Source organism: Nyctereutes procyonoides, unplaced genomic scaffold (genome assembly GCF_905146905.1).
Source record: "Nyctereutes procyonoides isolate TBG_1078 unplaced genomic scaffold, NYPRO_anot_genome, whole genome shotgun sequence".
Classification (NCBI taxonomy): domain Eukaryota; kingdom Metazoa; phylum Chordata; class Mammalia; order Carnivora; family Canidae; genus Nyctereutes; species Nyctereutes procyonoides.
In genome coordinates this window covers 22031808-22055412 of record NW_026575037.1, presented here as the reverse complement: position 1 = coordinate 22055412, position 23605 = coordinate 22031808, and the positions used below count along the sequence as shown (strand labels likewise).

Genomic DNA, 23605 nt, shown 5'->3' with positions numbered 1-23605 from the left:
AACATAAAAATGAAAGCCTTTTAAAAAGTCTTGTAGTCTTAATCTTTTAAAGCAAATTAAGTCCTTTAAAAGGATGTCTTAGTTTGCTTCATTTGTCAGTAATGTATTACTTTGAACTTATCATTTTGCTTCACCTTATTTTTTTCAAAATGATACTTAGTCCATCAACTTAGATCACTTCAGTTTGATTTATAATGCTGTGTTGAAAATCTAAGAAAGTCAAATTTTGCAAGCATTTTAAACCACTTTGTTTTCAAATTAACCATTTATCATATGTAGCAAAGATGCCAACATTGTGTCTTACTACTTTTATCTCAATACAATGAAATGAATAATTCCATATATACCTTTCACATTGTTTCAGTATACTTCAGTCTTTCAGCAAGCATTCATTTCAAACTATATGTTAGGCATTTGCCAGGTATTAAAGATACACACATGAGAAAGACAGTGATCCTGCACTCAGGAAACTCATAAATGGATAAAGATCAAAAAGGTGGTGGTGGTAGTGGGAAAAGGTGGACTTTAGTATTTAACATTTATGCTATGCCTGCAATCTAGGTACTTCATATTGTTTCAATTAAACCTCACAAAACACCATAAGATATTTATTATTTTTCCCATTTTATAGAAGGAGAAACAGACTCAGTCAGCAAGTTGCCCAAGATCATAAAGCTAATAAGCGGCAGAGATGTGATACAAACGTCTCATTCTCCCAACTCCTATTCATATTTGTTTATATTACTGGCAACTTTTTGAATTCCAAGCATAATGAGGATATAAAACTGGGTAATCTATAGTCCATACCCTCAAAAATTTTAATTTTCATGAGAGCAACTCATACTTTTTTTAAAAAAAGCTATGAGTGTACATCCTTTTAGACTATGTTTAAACCCATTTTGGGTCAAAATTATTCTATGATAATATAGAGGTAGTTAAACCACAGTTCGAACAGAACTCTGTTGACTTCATTTGTTTCTTTCTTAATTTGGTCTGTAAGAAATTTCTGTCTCAAAGTCTTAAAACTGATACAACTTACTACCATTAAATAATTGCTAAATTGCTGCCTGAGGAATATTGTATTGCTCTATAGAATTCCTCTCAATTAGTTTTGTTCATTTAAATAGAAAACTTTTTAAAAAAACTAGGGCAGATTGAGAAGTATTTAAAAGTCAAGCTACTTTATTTTAATTTGGCTAAATTTAAATTCTCCAGGGTAAAAAAATTGCAGCCAGGATTAATTCCAGCATAAAAACAAACATTTTGTATTAATCTCTAAATCTTCAAGTCTACATTTCAGACATCATAAAGTCTTTCTTTATGTTACCCTTGTCTTCTTATGCAAGGGAACTTAAAGATACTTCACCTTCGTTATGAATGGAGAAACCTCAAAACATTTATAATATTTTTATGATCCAAGAGATACAAATTTCAGATGCTGCAGATAAATAAAATAGAAAGTAACCAAGTGCCAGTAAATGTACATTCTTTTTCTTGTTCATGAAGTTAGAATCTGTGCCATACATTTCTGATTTAACTACAGAGCTGTTATTTTACTGAGCTCTTGCTATTTTAATTTTTTTGTCATGTACCTATATATGTGTGTACACACATATATGTGTGATTTATATTTATATGAATATCTGATACTAATTTTTATAAGTAAAATTAATTTTATGAATGAAAATTAACATATGACACTTTTTAATTTCAGTTTATTGATGGTCGACTGGCAAAACTAAATGCAGGAAGAGGTTTCTCTGATATATTTGAAGAGGAAATCACTTCAGGTGGCTTTTGTGGAGGTAAAGACTAGTTCTAGTATGATTATCCATTTTCTGAGTAACAATTGTCTTGATTTTTGCACTTGTATCTATCTGATATACTCTACTTCATAAACAACTATTTTCTCTAATGTCTTAGATATATTTTTTCATCTTATGAGAGCTATGGTATTATTATTCAAGGTGTTAAGATGGTCTCATGAATTGCTACTCGTTTACTTGGATAATCTCTTAATATTAGTAGAAATAAATGTCACAGAAATGCAGTTAGCTTATATCTTCCTGTCTTGCATCCTGACTAGTATTCTCTGCTAAAAAAAAAAAAAACAAAACAAAAAAAAAAACAGTGATGGCTACTACTAAGTAAGAATTACAGAACTGAGATTATAATTGAAATATTAGATTGTAATATTATCTAAAAAAATTGAATACCACAAGTGCTTTTTTACATTTTAAGTAAGTGTATTGTTATAGAAGTCTTTACCTTTTTTTTGCTTTGCAGAACACTGCAGCATGAGGAAAAGACTTTTCAGTTTACCATCCCATGTGCTTACACTTGTCACTGTAAAAAGTGCTCACTAAATAAATGGAAGGCGTCGTATTATTTTGTATGTGTGAAACATAAGCTAGGTGATATCTCATTTTTATTTAATATAATGCACTTTAATTAAACAATTGCAATGTTTGATATGTAAGATCTCAAACAACGTTACAATTATCTAGGCAGTTAATGACTTATGAACTGGTACTTTGTACATGATTGCTCTGGTATATAGTCCTGACTCTGGCAGAGAATTTTGCTTGAGTCCTTGCAATGTCACATTGATTTATTCAGCTGGTATTTGTGCTAAGTGTTTACCTATATACTAGGCACTGTTCCAGATACGAGGTGGACTAAACAAACAAAAATCTCTGATGTGTTCATTCTCACCATGTATAATGGTAATTTTTTCTCTTTATTTATAGGTTTAATTTTGGGGAAAATGTCTTTGGGATATGTGTGAATAAATAGTTACTAGAATTGAGAAATAAAACATGAAAAAACAAAGAGTAATAAGTACTCATCTACAGATTTCCCCAAATTTAATTTTATTCTTAAATAAGATATATTTTTGTACCATAGAAATACAAAAACCATTTAGATAATTGTTCATTAAAAGAGGTACAAAGGAACTGAGCATTTATGGATCTTCATCTGACATAAGTATAGCATTTCATTGAAAGCATTTAGCTTTGGGAAAAACTTAGTTTACTTGACTCAGCAAGTAAGCCAAGTGTGCAGTCAGTCATTCAGCTCCTTGCTTTCCTCAGCTCATGGGTAAAAATTTAGCTTCAATGGAATTTTTGTGTTAAAATAAGGCTTTTCTGCTTTTCAACTCAGACAAGCAAAATATTGTCAGCTCATGGACAAATTGCTTGAGGCATCTATTCAGTATTTATATAACTGCTGTCTCATTATTTTTATGACCCGTGGCGCTAGTATCTTATATGGAATTGAAGATGACATCTTGTGACAGTAATGGGGTAGAACTATGATCGTTTTGTATAGTTAAATTCTGTAGTCTTAACCATTAGTCCAGATACCTCTGTACTAGAATAGAGGATAGATGGGCTTTTCCAGTGGGAAAGCGGTTGCTAAAATTGTTCATTAAAGGCCTTATGGTTTAAAAAGGATAAAAAATTGATCGCCAGTTGGCATCTGACTTAGAGACTGCTACATTTTCAGTTCAACTTCATGCCAACCACTTTGTTGTCCTTTCTAAAAATGAAAAAGATTTTGAACACCTATCTTAATTTGGTGGTGGCGGGGGCAGTACTGACTCAAAAGGAAAGCATAGTTGAACAAGTACTAATTTCAGTGTGTACAGCAAGAAAGTATATTAAAAATTATGCCTGGTTAGCAAGTGTTATTTTTTAATTATTTTAGATTATTATTCTAGAGATACATAGAGATTATTCTCAGAAGAAAGGAAAGCACAATTTGTTCAGATTTTAAATAAAAATATGAATGATCTAGTAAAAAGTAGTAATGTTCTTATAAATGAGGAGATATATAGATAAAAGAACATTATACATTTGTCACTTAACCTACATTTGTAAGAAAGAAGATGTCTATATCATGCTATGAAACTATTTTTCAAAGAAGTAAACTATTTTAACTGTTGTTTCTCTCATAGTGATAATAATTATACTTGTTCCTACTTATTAACATGTGACAGGATCTCTTAGAAGAGCTCTACCAATTTTATCTCATTTAATCCTCACAGCACCTACGGGGTATTTTGATTATCCATCCCCAGCTTTATGAGGGCACTTACCTCAGCAGCTTGCTCAAGGTCACATAGCTACTGGGGCTAGAGTCTAAGCTAGCCTGTAGACATGTATCTGCCTGGCTTCAAAGCTCTTGCTTTAATAACGATAATATATTGCTTTCTTATGATAAGAAATCTTAATTGGAAGACACTCAGTAAACAAGAGCACTACCCAAACTTTCTGTACTCTGATTGGATAAAAGTAAAATTCCCATCCCTTGATTATCTGTTGAAGATTTCGTACACATAAAGCCCTAAGAAGGATCACTATAAGAGAAATCAACATTCGCTAAAGCTGAGGACAAAATTATGTTCCTTGAAACAAAAATAATTAGGATGTTTCAGAGAAGCATTTAGTTTCTCCCCTTTCTGTGTCGTTACAGTGGCAGTTTGTATACGGTATTTGCTGCCAGTATACACAGTTATGATAAAATGAATGTGAGCATCGTAGAATTTTATAATGATTGTGGCTCCGATAAAAATATACAGGGCAGGACAGTCATACATAGAAAATCTAGATCCAGATTGAATCTAGAACTATGGTTACAGACTGTGGATGCGTACAGATTTCCAAAAACCATTTTCTGTCCTGTGAATCCCTGCAGTCAGGGCTGTTAAAGAAATCTCTGTTACTCCTGATTTTTTTTCATGAGACCCTTGTAGAATATTCAATCTTAACAGGGAAGTAATACCAGGAAGTGTGTAAAGCGAAGAATATCCAGAGGTTGAAAGGTAATAAAAGTGGACATGAGTAGAACAAATGATGCAATTAGGTAAACACACATATTGGTCTATGAAAAAGCAGCTAAGGAATATTGAGTAGTTAAGAACATGGGTTGAGTTTTTTTGCATATTATTTTTTCATTTAAAATAAGACTAGTTTTTAAAATCCAATTCCAATTATCTAAATTTTAAAAAGGAGAAACATTTTCAGGTTGATTTTATGTAGAAGCATATAGTTATTCTTCATTAGCATTTGTTTCTTCAGTGATTTCCTCACATAATCTGATCAATCTTTTATTTATTTATTTATTGTACTGACCAAAGCACCAAGGGAATTTGAAGAGGTAGTAGGTAGTCATCCGCTTTAGCGGCATTTTTCTGTCTTCACTGAACCATTTAGGTAAATTTATATGTTTTTTGAGAAGTAACTCCAAATCACTGGAATTTAAACAAATACATTTGAAGAAGAAATCTTTACACAAGTGAGAAACAAAGATATTTTGTCCTTGAGTGTGAGAAAATCACTTGTATGTTTAATGAGAACAATGTTAGGAATTTCCTCAATAATGGTTATTTCCATAATCCAGTTACTTTGGTGGAAGAACTCAGACATTTTTTTTGGCATTCAGATCCATTTTTAAGAAGAAAAACAGCCTTAAATTTTTTTTTAAAGAATAATGTGCTTGTCTCATAAATTTTGTGGAAATAGAAACTTTCAATATGAAAAGCACTAAATTTAGAGACACAAATATCTTTTAAAAATTTCTTTAACAAGAATCTACCTAAATTGTTACACATGTTTCCCTATCATCTCAAGCAGTTTATTTAGGGACTTCCTGTTTTCCCCTCTGCATATAATTCTGGATTATTATTGCTCATTCTGTCAACTGTTTCTTCTCAAGGTATCTGCTTTCTAATGAAATTAGTGTGAAGTGGTACAGAGAAAATCTCTGTTTTATCATATTTTATTAAGCAATCTTAAGAGGTAGAATTTCAGAGTTGAAGGACTACTGAACCAAGAATTCAAATACCTAGATTCTTTTTCTTTCTTAATTGCTATCTTTGCAACCTTGGGCAAATAATGTACCACCTCAGAACCTTTGGCATGTTACTGACAATAATGACTTACATTTTTGGTGTAACTGTAATGTTCTAGGTACTGTACTAAGTAACATTGTAGCAGCCAGGTTAAAGACCTAGTCCCAAATTGCATAGTTTACAAGGATACAGTGGACTTGAACTCTCAGATCTATTGTACTCCAAAGCCGACTTGCTCCCTCATTGAACTGTGCTACCTCGCTTTGCCTATCTTAAGAGTGTAAAAACACAACTTAAATAAAGTAATGTAGGTAGGTAGAAAACATTTTGTGACCTCTGAAGAGCCTCATAGGAACCATTTTTGTTCCTCACAACTCGAAATAAGACACTGAACTTTCTAAAACTGCTCTGATGTTTTATGATACTTATTTTCTTTGTAGTTTAGGGACTTAAAAAAGTATTTTCTGGATTGACAGTGTTCTAACTAGTTATCATATAGAAGTTAATGTTTCTCTTTCTACTTTCTTCATTTCATTTTGGAAAAAGGGTGAAAATAAAGCACTTTCCAAATTACTATAAATAGTAAGCAAGTCTTAAATGTGTGATTTTTAATAGAGAAGTTAGTAAGTATATGAACTGATGAGAACTTTTAATAGAGAAATAAAAGTATATGAACAGTCTAGATAAAGATACACTATTTTTTTGTATTTAATAAACTCTCCTTGGAAATAAGTTGATTAGAATAAGTTTAATTTTTTTGTCATTCTACAAAGGAAATATGATTTAAAAATTGTTCAGGGCAAATACCACCTGAAACTCATCGTTTTTAAACACTGCAAATCTTATTTATGGAGACTTTTAAGTAGACACATTTTGCTATAATCATTTCATAAAATTAGAAAAAAATATCATTTTTGCCTACGTATTTTCTTCTAGAAAAATGAAGTGCAGTGCTGAGTAGTAGTAAGAGATGTTTTTCTCAATGGGGATTGTTTCTTGATTCTCTTTTTTTAATTAGAGAAAGATTTTTAATTACAGGAGTAATTTCAGACCGGGATACATTTTGCATGACGTTGGTTAGGAATGCAAAGAAAACAGCTGGAAGTCAATTCTTGGGCTGGGTTCATTCTGCTTCTATTGTAATAACAGCAAGGTAATGAATTTTTTTAAAAGAACACAACTACATATAAGTAGAGAACATATATGGTGACAGATGTTAACAAGATTTATGTGGTGATCATTTTGCAATATATAGAAGTATCGAATAATTATGCTCTATATTTGAAACTAATATAATGTTATATGTCAACTACGTCAATTAAAAAAAGAACAGATCATAATCTGTTTTAGGGATTATCTGTACTGGAAAGTCTCTCAGTAGCCATCAGGATTTTGTTTTTTTAAGCATTTAAACCAAGAAGGTAAAAGAAATCAAGTTGATACAAAACATTACTTGAGACTGTGTATTGTTTTTTTGCCTTCTGAAATAATTGTATTAATTAAATTACCATATTTGGAACCAAATATGATTACTAGGTTTATTAAAACTGGTTTTAAGGAGTGCACTTGTGATGAGCACTGGGTGTTGTATGGAAGTGTTGAATCACTGTATTGTACACCTGAAAGTAATATTACACTGTATGTTAACTAACTGGAACTTGAATAAAAACTTAAAAAAAAGAACGTTGTCAGTATTTGAACTTTCTAATAACCATCATATTCTGTAGACTATAACTTTCATTTGCTTCATATTTCCTTGGGTAGTATCTTTCAAACTTGGATTTATGACTAGAGAATATCTTAAGAACCATGACTGTGATTTAATTGCATTATAGTAAAATTTGCTATCAATTAATGTTAATAATCAAAAACCATAGAATAATTGCTTTTTGTCTTCAAGTTTCTTTGCAATTTTTAAATTCCCTTCTAGTTTTTTCTTTCCCTTTGCACCTGCAGTGTTATTTTTAAATGAACCCAGTTGCATAAAAGAGGCAACCTTTTACAAGACAACATAGACATAAAACATTGAAAATTTATTATAAAAGACATAGGAATCTTGGATTTCAAAAAAGGGGATATATTTTCCCACTCTGAATGTGATATTAAAATGAAAGAAGATAGATTACTTTAATATGTTGCCTTTATATGGGAGTGAAGAAAAAATGTCTTTTCTTAAACATTCTAATCACCGTGTTCCTAAGAATTAGAACAATTTAATAGTTCTTCCAATACCACTGCTTTTTTCACAACATTGCAGATAAATAAAATTTGCCTGCTAAAAACCTGGAAATGCTAGTTCTTGATTAATTTTAGTTTATGGACTTATTTTAGATCAAATATTCCTGACATCTTATTTTTATATTTTCCAGGGAACCCAAGGTCATATCAACAGTGGGTGCATACTGTCAAGGTAATGATAATCCTTCACTGTTTTTAATTCCTTCACTCAAGTATATATGGAGAAATGTTCAGTAAAAGAATACTACTTATGCTGTTAATTGGCAATATTTGAAATGTTTGTATATTTTTTCACATTTAAATATTTTTATTTTATGTTATTATAATTTGATGCCATAATTTTAAAATGGAAAGTTTTTGTTCCATAAATGGCACAATTTGAAAAGCAAGATGTTATTGTAACCTTCTATTATATCCTAAAACAAAGGAATTACAAGTAGGATTCGAGGGTAGTTTTGTCATTTTTGGTAATGTACTTTTGTTAATGTGATTTTTTAAATGTAAAACTTGCCTCCACAGATTTAGGCTTTATTGTTCAACCTTAAAACAATAGAGTTGATTGTAGCTCTTTTTTTTTTTTTTTACTAAGTTTTAAATATAAACCTATTACTGGTCATATTGCTCAAGTCTGCCTAAACTGCAAAGATACAATGATTCTTAAATCATATATTACACTAACTAAAAGAACAGAGTAGAATGTTTACATTTTGTCTGAAATTACTATAGTGTATGAAAGTTTGAAAACACTTAATGTGACATAATTTCTGTAGGTCTTTGTTTAGCTTTGAGTAAAGCTCTTTTTCCATACTATTAATAATGCTTTGCTTTCAGGACAGTCTGGTTTAAAATTTTTGGAAATATGTTTCTGTTTTTCCCTTTGCAGAAAGGAGGTGCACTATTTAACACAGCAATGACCAAAGCAACTCCAGCTGTACGGACAGCATATAAATTTGTAAGTTTTCTTTTGATATTTAAAAATTCTATTGATGGGACACCTGGGTGGCTCAGTGGTTGAGCGTCTGCCTTCAGCTCAGGGCATGATCCCAGGATCTGGGATAGAGTCCCACATTGGGCTCCCTGTGAGGAACCTGCTTCTCTCTCTGCCTGTGTCTCTGCCTCTCTCTGTGTGTCTCTCATGAATAAATAAATAAATCTTTAAAAAAAATTCTTTTGGTAATACATTTTCCTACCCTACAGACATATAAGTCTAGAATACTTCCTATTTTTTCTTTTAAAAAATTCAGAGTTAATATTGACCAAAGTGAATTCAGTTTTTACAACTACTGTATAGAAAGGATATTCCTTTATGTAATCTAAAAACAATTCTTCAGTTTATTTCAAAGCTATCAGCAAGATTGTGAACTTAAATTGAAACAGCCCATAATGAAGTGCCATTTTTAAAGATTTGATTCTTTCATTTAACAATGTATTTTATTTTATTTTTTAAAAGCTATACTCTTTTTTACTTTTTTAAAAAATATTATTTATTTATTCATGAGAGACACAGAGCATGAGAGAGAGAGAGAGGCAGAGACACAGGCAGAGAGAGAAGCAGGCTCCATGCACCGGGAGCCCGACGTGGGATTCGATCCCAGGTCTCCAGGATCATGCCCTGGGCCAAAGGCAAGCGCCAAACCGCTGCGCCACCCAGGGATCCCTAACAATGTATTTAAATTCTCATTGTGTACTTGAGGCTTAAGTAGGAAAAAATAGAAAAATATGGCAGTTTCTCTTCCCTCAAAGATACTTGACTCTCCATAATTAAAATTCTTCAGTGATTTTATTTTAGGTTTTAGTAAAATTTAAGAACACCTGTATCAATAGCAGTAACACAGAATAATTAATGAAATAAAAATCTCTTTAATGTGATAACTAAGACCATTTAAGACCTTGTAAGACCTTGACCCCTCTTGTGTCCTTTCAATTCACCCCAACCCCCTGAGCCTGCCATATCCCTAAAGATACTGAGCTACTCCTAATTTCATGAATGCAAGATGTTCTCTTCTGCCTCTATTCTTATATAATCCATGTCTACTAACTGAAACATTTATTTCTTGGATTTTATTCACCCAGTAAACACTAATTCATCTTATTAAAGGTTTAGTTTAGGCATAGTTGTTTCCCTGAACAAAAATTTCCAAATTTCTAACCCCACACTCCAAGGGTTTTTCTATACATTCTGTGTGCTCATAGGGCCTGTAGAGATACTTCTATTTCAACACTTGTTTTGCCTGCACACATCTTTATCTCTTAGGGTGTTGGTATTTAGTAAAGTATTTTTTAAATGTAATAAGTAAAATAAATATATAAATAAAATAAAAATAAAAATATTCCAAGCAGTAGTTTAAGATTTTATCTATTTATTTACTTGAGAGAGAGAGAGAGAGAGAGAGAGAGCGCGAGCATGTGCAGCATGGGAAGGGGCAGAGGAAGAGGGAGAGACAATCTCAAGCAGACTCCACACTGAACACAAAAGAGCCCAGTGCTGGGCTCCATCTCATGACTCGGAGATCATGACCTGAGCCGAAGAGTCCAACACTCCACTTTTCCGCTTAATGAGCCACTCAGGCGCCCAAGGGCAATAATTTTCATTTTATAGGAATTTATCTTCAAATGCTTTCTCAGTAAAGGAATTGATGTGATTGAATTAACAATGGAATACTACATTTTAAATAAGCTTTGAACTTCTATTCTTGTTTTAACTTACAATTATGACATATATGTAGCTACCATTACTGTTAAAAAAAAACATTTCAAAGATTACATATTATAGTAGGGAAGCTAATCTACAGAATGGATTCAAAAAAACGGGCCAAAATTCTGAACTGTTTGAAGCCTTATCATAATGTAAGAGTAGAAAAGGTCATGATTTTTCCTGGGAAACATCAGCCCCTGCATTTTGTTTGGTCGTTTCATAGTTTTTCTGGAAAACCTCTCTGAATATATCACTATCTTCTTATAATACTGGTGATTTGATTTTTGGAGAGTTTTTGGAGAGATTTTGTTTTTTTACAATGAAATAGCATATGGCTGCCATGAGAAACATTAGACTAGCTTGTTTCTCACATTCATTTAAGATTCTAAACAATGTTTCCTCATCAAATGCCCTTTATTTTATTCCTTGAACAAATTCTTGAAGTTTTTCCTCGGGCTTAGAGAAATTGTGTTATATTATTTTGCTAAGTGTGTTTTTTCTCCTTAATTTCACTCATATTTTCCAAAAATCCCAGAAATAAGCATGTTCAAAATTTCATTCATTTTTCATATTTTATCTTTCTAATCAGTAGAGTGTTTATTTTCTGCAGAATAGTAAAATGTTTCCTAGTTAAAATTCTCTCTGGAAGATTATTTCCTAAATTAATTTCAGGCAAATGAAGATCTTCAGAATATATTTAATCACTTTTACCATTTATCTCATGATCATGTTGTACATGAATCACAAAGTCAAGAGGTTTGGGACAAATAAAGTCAATTTATGACTTTCGTAGTTGTATCTAAAACTCATCTATCCAGCATGCTCATATTCTGAAATATGAACTCTTGAACTTCCTCCTTTGACCACAGATTACTATGAACAAAACTTCTAATCTGTCTTGAATGGGTTTAACAGAATTTATTTACTTGACTTTCCATAGATAGTAAATTTTTAAAAACTGGGAACCCTGTTTTAAACTGTTTCATTCATTCAGTAAATTGAGTATCTCTAATAAACTAGGTGTTGTACTGGTTATATGAGTTAGAGAAATGAGTGTGGTACATACTGTGAGTGACAGAAGTACTGTCCCTGCTAATTGTATGTTTATGCCACTGTCACTTCACTCTGTGTTTTGAACATACTACAGAAGAATTGAATATATATTTGTTGAAGGAAATAATGAGTTTGTCCTATTCAGAGAACAGTTTTTCTATGCTTAGAACATTTCTTCTGTGCCTTTTATGCTTATATTTTTCTATGCTTGTAAAGATCATAAAGAAAACTAGAATTAACACATACACTTTTCTTATCAATCTGAAAGTAACAGTAAAGTGAAGACATAATTAATTTGGCTAAAAGATTTTCTGAGTCAACTTTCTTGTTAGGTTTTGGCATTTTAAATTATTAACTAAAGCCATTTGCTGGATGCTTCTCTGTAGGGGATATTTATTGCTTAATTTTGACTTGGTATTGAAAACCTGTGCCCCATCTTCCAAATAGTCTGAAAGAGGTCAGTGGAGGGGGGAGGGCATTTAGAACCATGACTCACTCTAAATTCAACTTTATATGCATAGGAGCATCTGAAAAGATTAGTGTGAATCAAGTGAATTTTGAAAGAATAGAGGATATTTAGAAAAATTTGAATATAGACAGAATAAGAGCAAAGATGGAGACAAATTCTAGGAGATGGAAACAGGAACATTGTCTTGGTAGTTACTCATTTTTACCTAATGGGAATGTAGGGAGTAATACAGGACCCTTTGTGTCACCTGGGTGGCTCAGTGGTTGTGTCCCGCCTTTGGCTCAATTCATGATCCCCGGGGTCCTGGGATTGAGTCCTGCAGGGAGTCTCCTTCTCCCTCTGCCCATGACTCTGCCTCTCTCTGCGTGTCTCTCATGAATGAATAAATAAAATATTAAAAAATATACAGGCTCTCTAAGTAGATTCAGTGGCTTTACCAGTAAAACAATGGATGTGAAAATGCTTTATTAATTCTAAAGAACTATGGAAATATAATTTAGTGTTTGGCTTTTTAGGTTATCTCTTACTGTGTGTAATATGTTTTGATTTTACCTCACTTACAATAAAGAAATAATTGTTTAGTTGCGTTTTAGACATTTCTTAAAGCAGTTACTATATATTGAATTTTATATTAGGTACTACAGATATTAACAGGAAAGAATTAAGAGCCTTCCCGTAAATGAACTTGGGAAGACATGTATTCACTCTTCCTAGAAGTAACTTGGGAAAGTGGGATGGTTTGGTAGAAGGAGCAAGAACACTAGAGTTGGAAAGTTTTGTTGTTGTTGTTGTTTTAAGATTTTATTTATTTATTTATTTATTTTCATTTAACTCTATATTGACATCTTTTCATGTTGGTATATATAAATCCATCACAAAAATTTTCACAAGTATGTAATACTTTTATAACTCTTTTTTTTAATAAATTAATTTTTTATTGGTGTTCAATTTACTAACATACAGAATAGATTTTATTTATTTATTTATTTGACAGAACACCGGTAGGCAGAATGGCAGGCAGAGGAAGAGGAAGAAGCAGGCTCCCTGCTGAGCAGAGGGCCGACTAGGGGCTCAATCCCAAGACCCTGGGATCATGACCAGAGCGGAGGGCAGATACTTAACCAAATGAGCCACCCATGGGTCCCAGGAGTTGGAATGTCTTAAGTCCGTATGACCTTAGTTTCCATGTCTATAGAATGAGACCTATAATGTCTTTTTTCTCATGAGGCTTAGATGCCCTGGATATATTTTTAAAACTTTAGTTCTTCCTTCTCCTTTGAGAAGGGAAGAAGTTGGACTTAGAAATTATATAGGCCTAGATTTGAATATAGGCTATGCAGACTGATCCCCCCTGAATCAGTTTCCTTATTTGTAAAATGTAATAATAATGGTATTAATTTCAAATTGTGATGATTAAATGAGCTGATACATGCTAGGTACCCAGCATATAGTCATATACTGAGGAAACATGATATAAATGTGAATTTCCTTTCTTTTCTACTCTGGCCACTCTGGGAATTCCCAGTGGAATAAAGGCCAAGGCTTTTATGGAAGGGCCGTAGTTGTCTTTAGTTAAATTATATCCTGCAGGAATCATATCAGGACTTGAGAGGCTCAAATGCTGCAGTGAGATTCCCTATGGAACATGAGGATAGCATCTTTCGTTAAGTGACTTTTAATTTGTGCCAGAAAAACTGGACGTGAAATAGCTATAACATTAAGATATCTCTGCTATTAAAAACTTGTTTCTGCATATAAAAGCACTTCGATAAAGCTTTGTAAAGTTGCCCGTTTCTTAAAGTCCAGACATTTGTGCGAATAGCCTGCTGCTATGATGGTGTGCTTTCTCCTTTTCACCCCTAGTTAATCACAATTTCAAATTAAGACTGAGTAGTGTAGTCATCTGATTGACTCCTATGTTTTCTATAGTTTAGGAGGCAAAATAGGCTACATGTTAGCCTTTGTAGGATACTAGTATGCAAATAGAGACTAATCATGTTTTCACTAATTTAGATATAATAGTAAGTGGTGTGCTCTTCCTGAAAAAAAGTTTTAGGTTATAATATGTTCTTTTTCTAAATAGTAGGATGTTATTAGCAAGTTCCATGAAGTGAGATCTCATCTACTTACCCTTTAAATGGTAAATAGAACCATGCTGAGCCAGACACTTGTGTTACCTTTTTCTAGGCAAAAAATCATGCAAAGCAGGGAATAAAGGAAGTGAAGAGTAAGCTAAAACACAAGGTATGTCATATTCTTCTTTTCATTCTTCCTTGATTCTTGCATTGGTTTGAAGCTTAAACTTTACAAATCACATGAGATTTATGTTTTTAATGATGTTTGAAATATCCTTAGCCCTTTGTTCAACAATGTATTTTTCATAACAAGCCCTCTGGCAACTATCTGCCATTCTATATGCATCTACTGAATAATCTCTTTATTGTTTGCATATTTTATCACAGAACAATGGAGATCTTCAAAGATGCTTTAACAGGATGTATGTTTTCATAAAGTTGATTGCCTTGATATCACAATTGAAATTCTTGCTTCAAGCTGAGAATTTCTTTATAAAGATGGTCTTTGGTGCAGAAGTAAGCCAGGAATGCCATCATTTGGTTTTCTAGGGTCTTTGCAACAGTGGCTACTTTAATTTGAAGCATGTTCTTAATGTAAAGAAGGTTGTTTTTGAAGATACGTATTTGAATCTATGAATATTGCATATATATGAATATGTGTGTGTTTTCGATTTGATTACATCTTTGCAGATTTTGTCAGTTCTGAATTTCTACCTTTGAAGAAAAAGTATTACTTAAAACTTCCATTTTTGTGATGAGAGTTAATAATCTGTGTACAAATTTTATTTAGATTATTCCAAATAGAGATGATTTTGGAAATCATTGATTCGTAATAAAGAAAAATACATTTTCTTCCCAAGTAGATCTTTTAAACTTATATCTAAAGCATAATTTTGCTGTTCATATCTGTATCAGATAGTTTGTCTAAATGTAATTTAAAAAGTATTTTAAAATAATTCCTCTTGTCTATTTCCCCATATGTAGGAAAATGAAGAGGATTATGGGACCTGTTCTGGTTCTGTACAATATACACCAGTTTACACATTACATAATGAAAAGGGAGGAAATACAGAAAAACGAAAGCTTGCCCAGGTAAGGTTTACACTTATGTCTCCAAATCCTAAAATTATGTAATGCCAATTCTTTAAGAACAATTTTGGACCTATTAGTTTTTTTTTTTTTTATCATATGATAAGAAGACCTGCACTTAAAGTCACAGAGATTGAGTAGGTATGTTTGGGCAAGCTGCAAGAAGATTAGGGATCTGTCATTTCAGGTTGCCAGTCTCTACATACTTTATTATGTCCTCATAGAGCTCACAGTCCAGGAAGGGGAGAGAGACAATTTGTTGTCTCTGTGATTAATTAATTGCCTCATCTGATTGCCATTGAGTATGAACAGCTTGACAATGAAGGGGAAATCACAGATTTCTACTACAAAAATAAAATGAAACTCATATATGGGAATTTGACCATGAAAATCATCTATAGAAATCAGAATATAAAGTAATATGCCCCTTTTTTCTAAAGTTAGATATTTAATTTGTTGTAAATATTCAAAACTTCTGCTTATATGCTGATGTTATATAAAATACTGTCCTAAAGGGGGAAAGTCTTTAGAATTATAGCTACATTTATCTCTGATTTTGCCTTAAGTATGTTTCTGAAGGTTTAAATGATGCAAAATTTGTACACCAAATCATATTTTAAGTGGCCTTAGAAAACTAGCTTTAAAAGAATTCTTAACTGGATTATAGTTCATTTATTTTAGTCACTGAAGTTTACAGATGAAGGAATTGATACCCAGAATGGTCACCTCACTTACCCTAAGACTCATAACGAGTTAGTGGGAGAATGGGATGAGAACCCATCCCTAATACTTCGCTTTCCTGGATCTGCAGAGGAGAAATGGCCTGAAAGTGCTTCTCTGTTGCTAGGGAAGGGGAGACGGCCAGTGAAGCTGTATGAAAACTCTGACCTTTATAAAGAAATCTCATTCATTTAATCATTCAGTACTTACTGTGCACTAGTCACTCTTCTAGGTGTTCCAGAGGGAGCAAAACACATCTTTGCCTTCATGGGACCATTTTTATACCATACTAAGTGCCTTCTCTATGATGTATATTCATTCATAAGTGTATATTTTCATACATTAGTGTTGCTTAATTGCAGCATATTGGTAGTAAATGCTGATTGAATAACAACCTAAAACAAGCCCTTCAATGAAATAATAATTCTACAAGTATAGAAACCTTCTCTGGGGATCCCTGGGTGGCGCAGTGGTTTGGCGCCTGCCTTTGGCCCAGGGCGCGATCCTGGAGACCCGGGATCGAATCCCACATCGGGCTCCCAGTGCATGGAGCCTGCTTCTCCCTCTGCCTGTGTCTCTGCCTCTCTCTCTCTGTGTGTGTGACTATCATAAATAAATAAAAAATTAAAAAAAAAAAAAGAAACCTTCTCTGGCTACTACTGTTAACTGGAAAACATGTATTAACTTGTAAACTGGTGATGGATTTGCAATCAATTTCTCTATTTTTCTTTCATCACTTAGTATGTTCAATTCCTATTGGTTCTCAAGCTTCAACATCTTAAAAAACTTTCTGCAAATGCTTATTGGCTTAATAATGGGGTATTTGGGTTATATTTACCACGGTGAATAGATTTTTATGGGAAAAACAGTGAGATCTTTGTTGCTTATCAGATGATTTAAGATGGAAAGAAAACACTTGAATTTAAAGAAACACCTGTCCTAAATGTCAGTTTTAAGTTAGGAAAACTATTTTCAGACACTCGTTTAAATTTTTATATCTTTCTATCTTTACCATCACAGTGTATTTCTATGATAATTTAGTTACAAAATTTATTTATTTATTTATTTATTTATTTATTTATTTATTTATTTATTTTAGTTACGAAATATATTACAGATTTCTGTTTTTATTTGTTTTCTGTTAGACAATATCTGATAGAGTAAATTGTATTAAGGTACAGAAAACCTTACAGGATAATAGGTTACATGCATTGCATACTTGTCCTGATTTTTCATGGCCATCATTTATTATATCATTAATTCAACTATCTGTATTCATCAGTTAGCATTTTGTGGTTTTCAGGTAGATAAGACAAATGATGACTCTAACAAGCATTAAGAGAAGTAGGGCTTATTCTTTTAATTATATGATTTTCCTAGTTGGTTCATAGGAATTTGTTAAGCCAACATATTTAGGTTTATTTGCAGGTGCTCATAATGTCTGAATAATAATCTTTCCAAGTGATAAATATCTGAGTTTTAGGTTATGTGTATTCCCCATATATATGTTTCTTTGTATACTTATTCCATTATATAAATAAATATATATAACTGTGTATATATATATATATATATTTTGCACAGCTGAATTTATTTAAGAGTCAATATATCCAGTCATTTGTAACCCAGTAGTATTTATCGCAACCTAACATTCTGTCTTTGCTTGTATCAGGCATAGGAATGCATGTAGCCCTCTGATAGGAGTAGAACCACAAAATGGACAAAGCAGTCAGGGAAGAATATCAGGCCTCCCCACCCCCCATCTTCCAACTCATCTTCTCTCTGCCTCTCTCTCACCTGGCTTCTTGTTCTCTCTGCCTGATTACTCACTGTGCATTCCATAGATGGGCTTTCTCAGTCCCTCCCGTGTGCCTGACACTGTGCTTGCAGGCCCTCATTTCAAATAGTGGCTAGGATGGACCACTATTCCCAGATCCACTTTCTTGTGGAAGAATGTCATCAGCCCACTAGGATCAAGATTAATCCTTGGTTCAGTCAACTCTAGCCAGAGAAGCAAGAAGAATGCCATATTACCAAGGACATTGGCAAGTAGTAGGGGTGAATAGGGAAAGCAGTTCTCAGGGAAGGGTTTTAAGGATGGTGACAAAATCTCAGAAGAGTTTTGCTATCTCCAATTGTTTTGTAATCATTTGCCAGAAAGTCCTTTTTCTAAAAAACAAGTAAAAATCTGCATTTTGAAGTACTTAGAGGCTGGATCTTTGTACCAAGAACTGGAGGCCTGGGAAGTTTAAGGTCAGCCTACCGTAATGGGTCATTGTTGCCTCAGTCCTCACATGAGAACTGAGCCACTTACACAAACAGACTACAAAGACAATAAGCTTCAAATACATTGTTTGCATTTTGGACAAGGAAATCAATAGGGACGAGATATAGTCTACTGCGTTTTCTAGGGTCTGATACCACAAAAGCTTCCTTGGTTCACTTTTTGAAGATAATCCAGTCTCAGTGATTTGATAGAAATATGATTCAGTGTATTATATAGAAGACAGAAGCTGATGCTAGAACCATGAAGATACTGTTTTATGATTATTTCCAAATCAGTAAGTAGTCTTACTACTGTCTCTCCAAGTACAATAATACTAGGATCTGAGCACATTAAGATTTTCAATTAAATATGTAAGCATTTCAAAAAAAATAAATAAATAGGTAAGCATTTCTAGGAATAGTTAGATGTGGTTAAAGACATAATCTAGGTATCAATAAATACATCAGAGACATTATGGTTATTTATTCATTTGTTTATATTCTACTTATTTCCAAAAATAAATGGATATTTTACCAAGAAACACAGAACAAAAGATTAAAATATATTTAATTTAGATAATAAGCTTTAAGGCAAAGAAAAAGAAAGTTAGTGCAGTAAGAAACTAAGGCCCATTCCCTTGCTTAGCAGCCAAAACAAAGAGACAAACACACCTACCTACTATGATTCATGATGTTACAAGGATTTAAAAAAAATTGTTCAGGAAGCACACAACTATTTCAGAAATAGCACTAGACACTGTGGATCCACAGATGAAGTCAGTATCCCAAAAGCTCTCATCCAGTGAAAGTACCCGGGAGAGGCAAGGATCACAGAAATCTGGTTTTCCTTCTTTGTCTCTTTGAAATACTCAGGTTTATTAATACCTCTCTCAAAGACAGCTTAGTTTCCTAAGAAACTATTAAAAAAAATAAAGGTTACAAAAAGAAACAAACTTAGAATGCACTCTTTTCTTCTTTGTCTCAGACTCACTGAGTTAGAGGAGTAACATCACTCTTTCATGTTAGAGCCAGCCTTCCACTGAAGGCCTGTTCTCTCTGGGCCTCATCTCACATCTGATTATTTAAATAACCATACTCTCTTAAAAGTCTTGCCATGTGGTAAGTTCAGTTACCTAAAAGCAAGATTCTGTAGGACCTCTGGGATTCAGTGATCCAGATAATTTTGAGGTTCTTAACTGCTGTTTTCCAAACTTCAGTTTTTAGAGTTGAATCACATTGAAGGACCCTAGAGCAAACTTGGAAAACATGAGGAAGAGACAGATACTTGATTAACAGCAAGGCTGTCTGTATGTTTATATGATCGCTTGATTAATTTAAAACTCTCAACAATCCAAATACACTGGGGACTGTTATCTGCATTATTCAGATTTAGTGACAACAGAGGGATGCAGAAATGTGGCCAAAGTTCTGTAGGTAATAAAGAGCCAGAATAGGGATTGAAAAGCAGACAAACTGATCCTGGGAGTTGAGTACCTACAACCACTATCGTCGTGTCTCTGTGATGAGTGGGGTGTTTGTGGAGGAGGGGCAGTTAGAAACAGAGGTATGGTGCTGAGAGCCAGAGACTGGACTTTGAAAAAAGTACTAGCATTTAGCACTGAGCAAAACACTGTGTCCCTAAGCCTTACTTTCTACGTCTGTAAAGTGGTAATAGCGACACATGTCATTTTGCTAAGCTGCTGTGGGCATTACATATAACGTATATAAAACACCTGCCACATAATAGGTACTTAATAATTGACAGCTACCCATTTATACATATACACATATCTTGAACTTCATATCTCCTATCACAGCAGCACTGGCTTTCTTTTCTCTTGGTTGTAACTGTCCGTAGCCACTACCATCCTCTATTCCAATAAAGTAGTGGGGACCCTAAATTTGTCTTCAATCTAAGTAGGGATAACTTTAGATCCTGGTGTATGATTTGAGGAGAAATATATAGGTTACTTTATTGAGAGATCTCTTGATTTCTAAGCTTATAAGACCTCAAGATGTCAATTTATTGCCAGGAAAATGACCAAAATAAAGAATGTGGGCTTTACTTATCCTAATTCTTTATCTATTTGAGAAGTTGATCTCAGCTATGTAAAGAACTTTACATTTCCAGTTAGACCTGGATAAATGAAACACTTTATCTGTTTTTCAAAAGATGAAAACAAGATTATGGTCATTTAAATTCTAATAATATATTTTAGTAAGTGAAAAAATAAAGTTTTATAATCAAAGAAAAGAACAAAAAGTGAAAAATGTATGTTGTTTTAAGCCTGTATTCCATTACTTAGCTTATGTTTGGAATAGATTGTGAATCTACATCTACACCCCAACAAATAGTACTTTGTGTGCTAGTCTGCTAATTAGTATGGTTATTTCCCGTTTTGTTGATGAGGCTTAAATAAATGTCAAGGGTACAGCCATAGAGATCTCCCAATTAGGCTTCACATTTGTAAAACCCAACCCTTTTCCCTTTTGTGTGAAGATGACAGTTCCAACAGCAGCCCCAGCCTAACAGGACTCCAGGGAAAGGATCCTCCTCTGGTTTTATTGAAAACAGGGCCAGTTGGGTCCAGTGAGAATACTGCCACCGGTCATGGTGCAGAACAGTTTTAATCTTGACCACACATTTACCTTCTTTCATCAATTTTATTTTAGAACAAATACTGTAGTCTTAGTAAACAACATTTTGACTAAGTCTGTCACTGAAAATTTTGTTTTAAAATATTTACTTGTAAAAATCTATTGGAGTTTTTAAGAATGAGAAATTCCTTTAAGTAAGGTACAAAATTTATCTGAATCTAAAATATTGCTCCATTTTTAATGCTATTAGCCATTCTTAACCTACTCTAACAATTGTGATGTGTTATGTATCTGAGTGTCTATATAGGACACACACATGCACACACACAGACATACACATCAACTAGACTAGTGAACTGCAAGCAGGAGCTTAGCTATATTACAAGTCAACATTAACAGATGGATGGCCCTAAGCAAGCAAAACCACGGCAACAAAATCTAGTGAAAGTGGAAGATTGAAGCTTTTTGTTGTTAAGCCCTATTAAAACCCTGGCACACATATCACTCTTAACTGTTTCGTGTCTGAGACAAATAGCAATGCATTCAGATTTATTTTCAAACTGTCCAATTAACTGTATAAAAGCGGCATGAGAAAGTATGAATGGAGGATTATTTTCTCACTTGTACTAGGACATAAAGTAGTGTGCCTGTTGATAAATACTCACACTTGGAAAATAGTCAAGACCTTAACCCAAATACAGTGTTTACAAATAGAAATATTTTTAATGGTCATAATTTCGACTAACAAGACCAAGTGCTGCTGTCCTAGTGATCATTTATTCTGTTTTAAAAATATATTCACATGCAGACTAATACTTTAAGGTATGAAGAATTACCTTTTGAATGCATAAATAAGGAGGATACTCTATAAAATGTAATGTATGTGATTTTCCATTTTACCCATTATACAAGATGATATGCATACTTTAAAAGAAACCATGCTATCATTTGGAGTCCTTATGTATTTAGTGGTTTATCAATCATCCTAATGGATTTATGGAATATAGCACAAAAGCTGTGAGCTCATTTTATAATTAACAAGTAATATAATTTCATCTTTAAAGAATGTACTTAGAAGTCTTTATATATATCTTTTTAGCATGTAGAGACTTGCAAGTAAGGCATGTCAAAGCCACATTTTGGTTCAGTAGGTACTTAAAAGACATTCCAGTACATAAGCATGTTTTTAAAAATATGAGTAATCAGGTTTACATTTTACAGATCATAAATTTCATATTTTAAAATGTCACAAATGAAATTAAGTTGCTGTGAAATTTATAAGATAAAACCTTATACTCTCTAAATTACTTAGTTCCTGAGCATAATAAATGAAGGAATATTCATTAATACCTAGAAGGATACGGTTTATGGTATTGTGTTTACGACCCTCTTCATCGGATTTCAGTGGACTCTGGGAATAAATGAATGTAATTAAAGATACCATTTATTGCTTAGGTGACATAATAGATTTTTGAAAATGGTACATTGGTTGGGATCTTTGGAAAAATACAGTTCATTCAGTAGCTTTGCTGTATTGGTCATTGGTCAATGGCATAGTCATTGTTTGCAGAAGGAAGACACCACTTGTTTCTTCTAACCCAGAAAAAATAGTTGCAAATCACAATGAGAAAGATTATAGCGACCTGGGGGCACTGGGAAGAAATGGGTGTATGAAGGCAGAGGGCCCAGATAATGGAAAGAATACTTAATGTCAATTTACAAAATAATAACAGTAAGTGTAACCAAATCATGATAAGCAAAAAACCCTTATTTTTTTTAGCACCTTCTGTAATTTGGTTCAGTATTGAGAATACTATTATGATAATCAAGCTAAATTGTTGAATTAAAGTGATAAATTTATTAGAAAGTTTCAAGTGACAAGAATACTTTGAAATAAATAAATGTGTTTCTATTAAAACATGTCTGCAAAAAATACTGCCTAAATGAAGACACATTCTAGTAGTCTTGTCCCAAAGTTACTCTTTGACATAGCATGTATTTAATTTATGCTAATGTCACTAATTTATAAAATTGATTTCTTTAAGTCCAATTTGAAAGATACAGGACATATCTTTAATTTTAAAGAAAGTTATTTTTTCCTCTGTTGTTTTCTGTTGAAATAATATTAATTTACAATATGCCAAATTTGATCATAGTTAAAATCTGTACCCTGTCATCCCCCCATTCAGTTATGGATTACAAGAATGCCCTCTAGTGGGCATTATATAGTACTTTCTTTCCTTGAAAGAGGATTGTTACAAAAAAATTATAATCATAAAATTTGCCTTTCAGAATAGTCTCTTTTAGAAATGCAGTAGAATACACATTGAAACATTTATATTGTCATAAAACTATTCAAGAACATTACTTTTTCAGAGAAATAATTCAAAGCCAACTCCTTTCAGTAAGTGGCTGGGACTTCGTTTTTTAAATGTTTAGTTTTGCTAAACAATACCGGGTATATTAAAAAGACATAGTGGAAGGTAGTCTCACTTATGCGAACATGTTCAGTATATATTACGAGGTCATTTTAGGTTGAAATGTAC

The 23605-nt window shown here is 32.9% G+C and overlaps 1 protein-coding gene across 4 annotated transcripts in view; it reads left to right on the top strand.

Moving 5' to 3' along the window:
• The window catches only part of DENND1B (DENN domain containing 1B), a 265482-nt gene that overhangs the window by 215413 nt on the left and 26464 nt on the right, over positions 1–23605 (top strand). For all 4 annotated transcript variants that reach the window (XM_055319215.1, XM_055319213.1, XM_055319216.1 and 1 more), the window contains 5 exons: positions 1715–1805; positions 8227–8267; positions 8979–9047; positions 14500–14556; positions 15372–15479. In XM_055319215.1, the coding sequence (XP_055175190.1) occupies positions 1715–1805; positions 8227–8267; positions 8979–9047; positions 14500–14556; positions 15372–15479 (366 nt within the window). The remainder of the gene's footprint in view (positions 1–1714; positions 1806–8226; positions 8268–8978; positions 9048–14499; positions 14557–15371; positions 15480–23605) is intronic.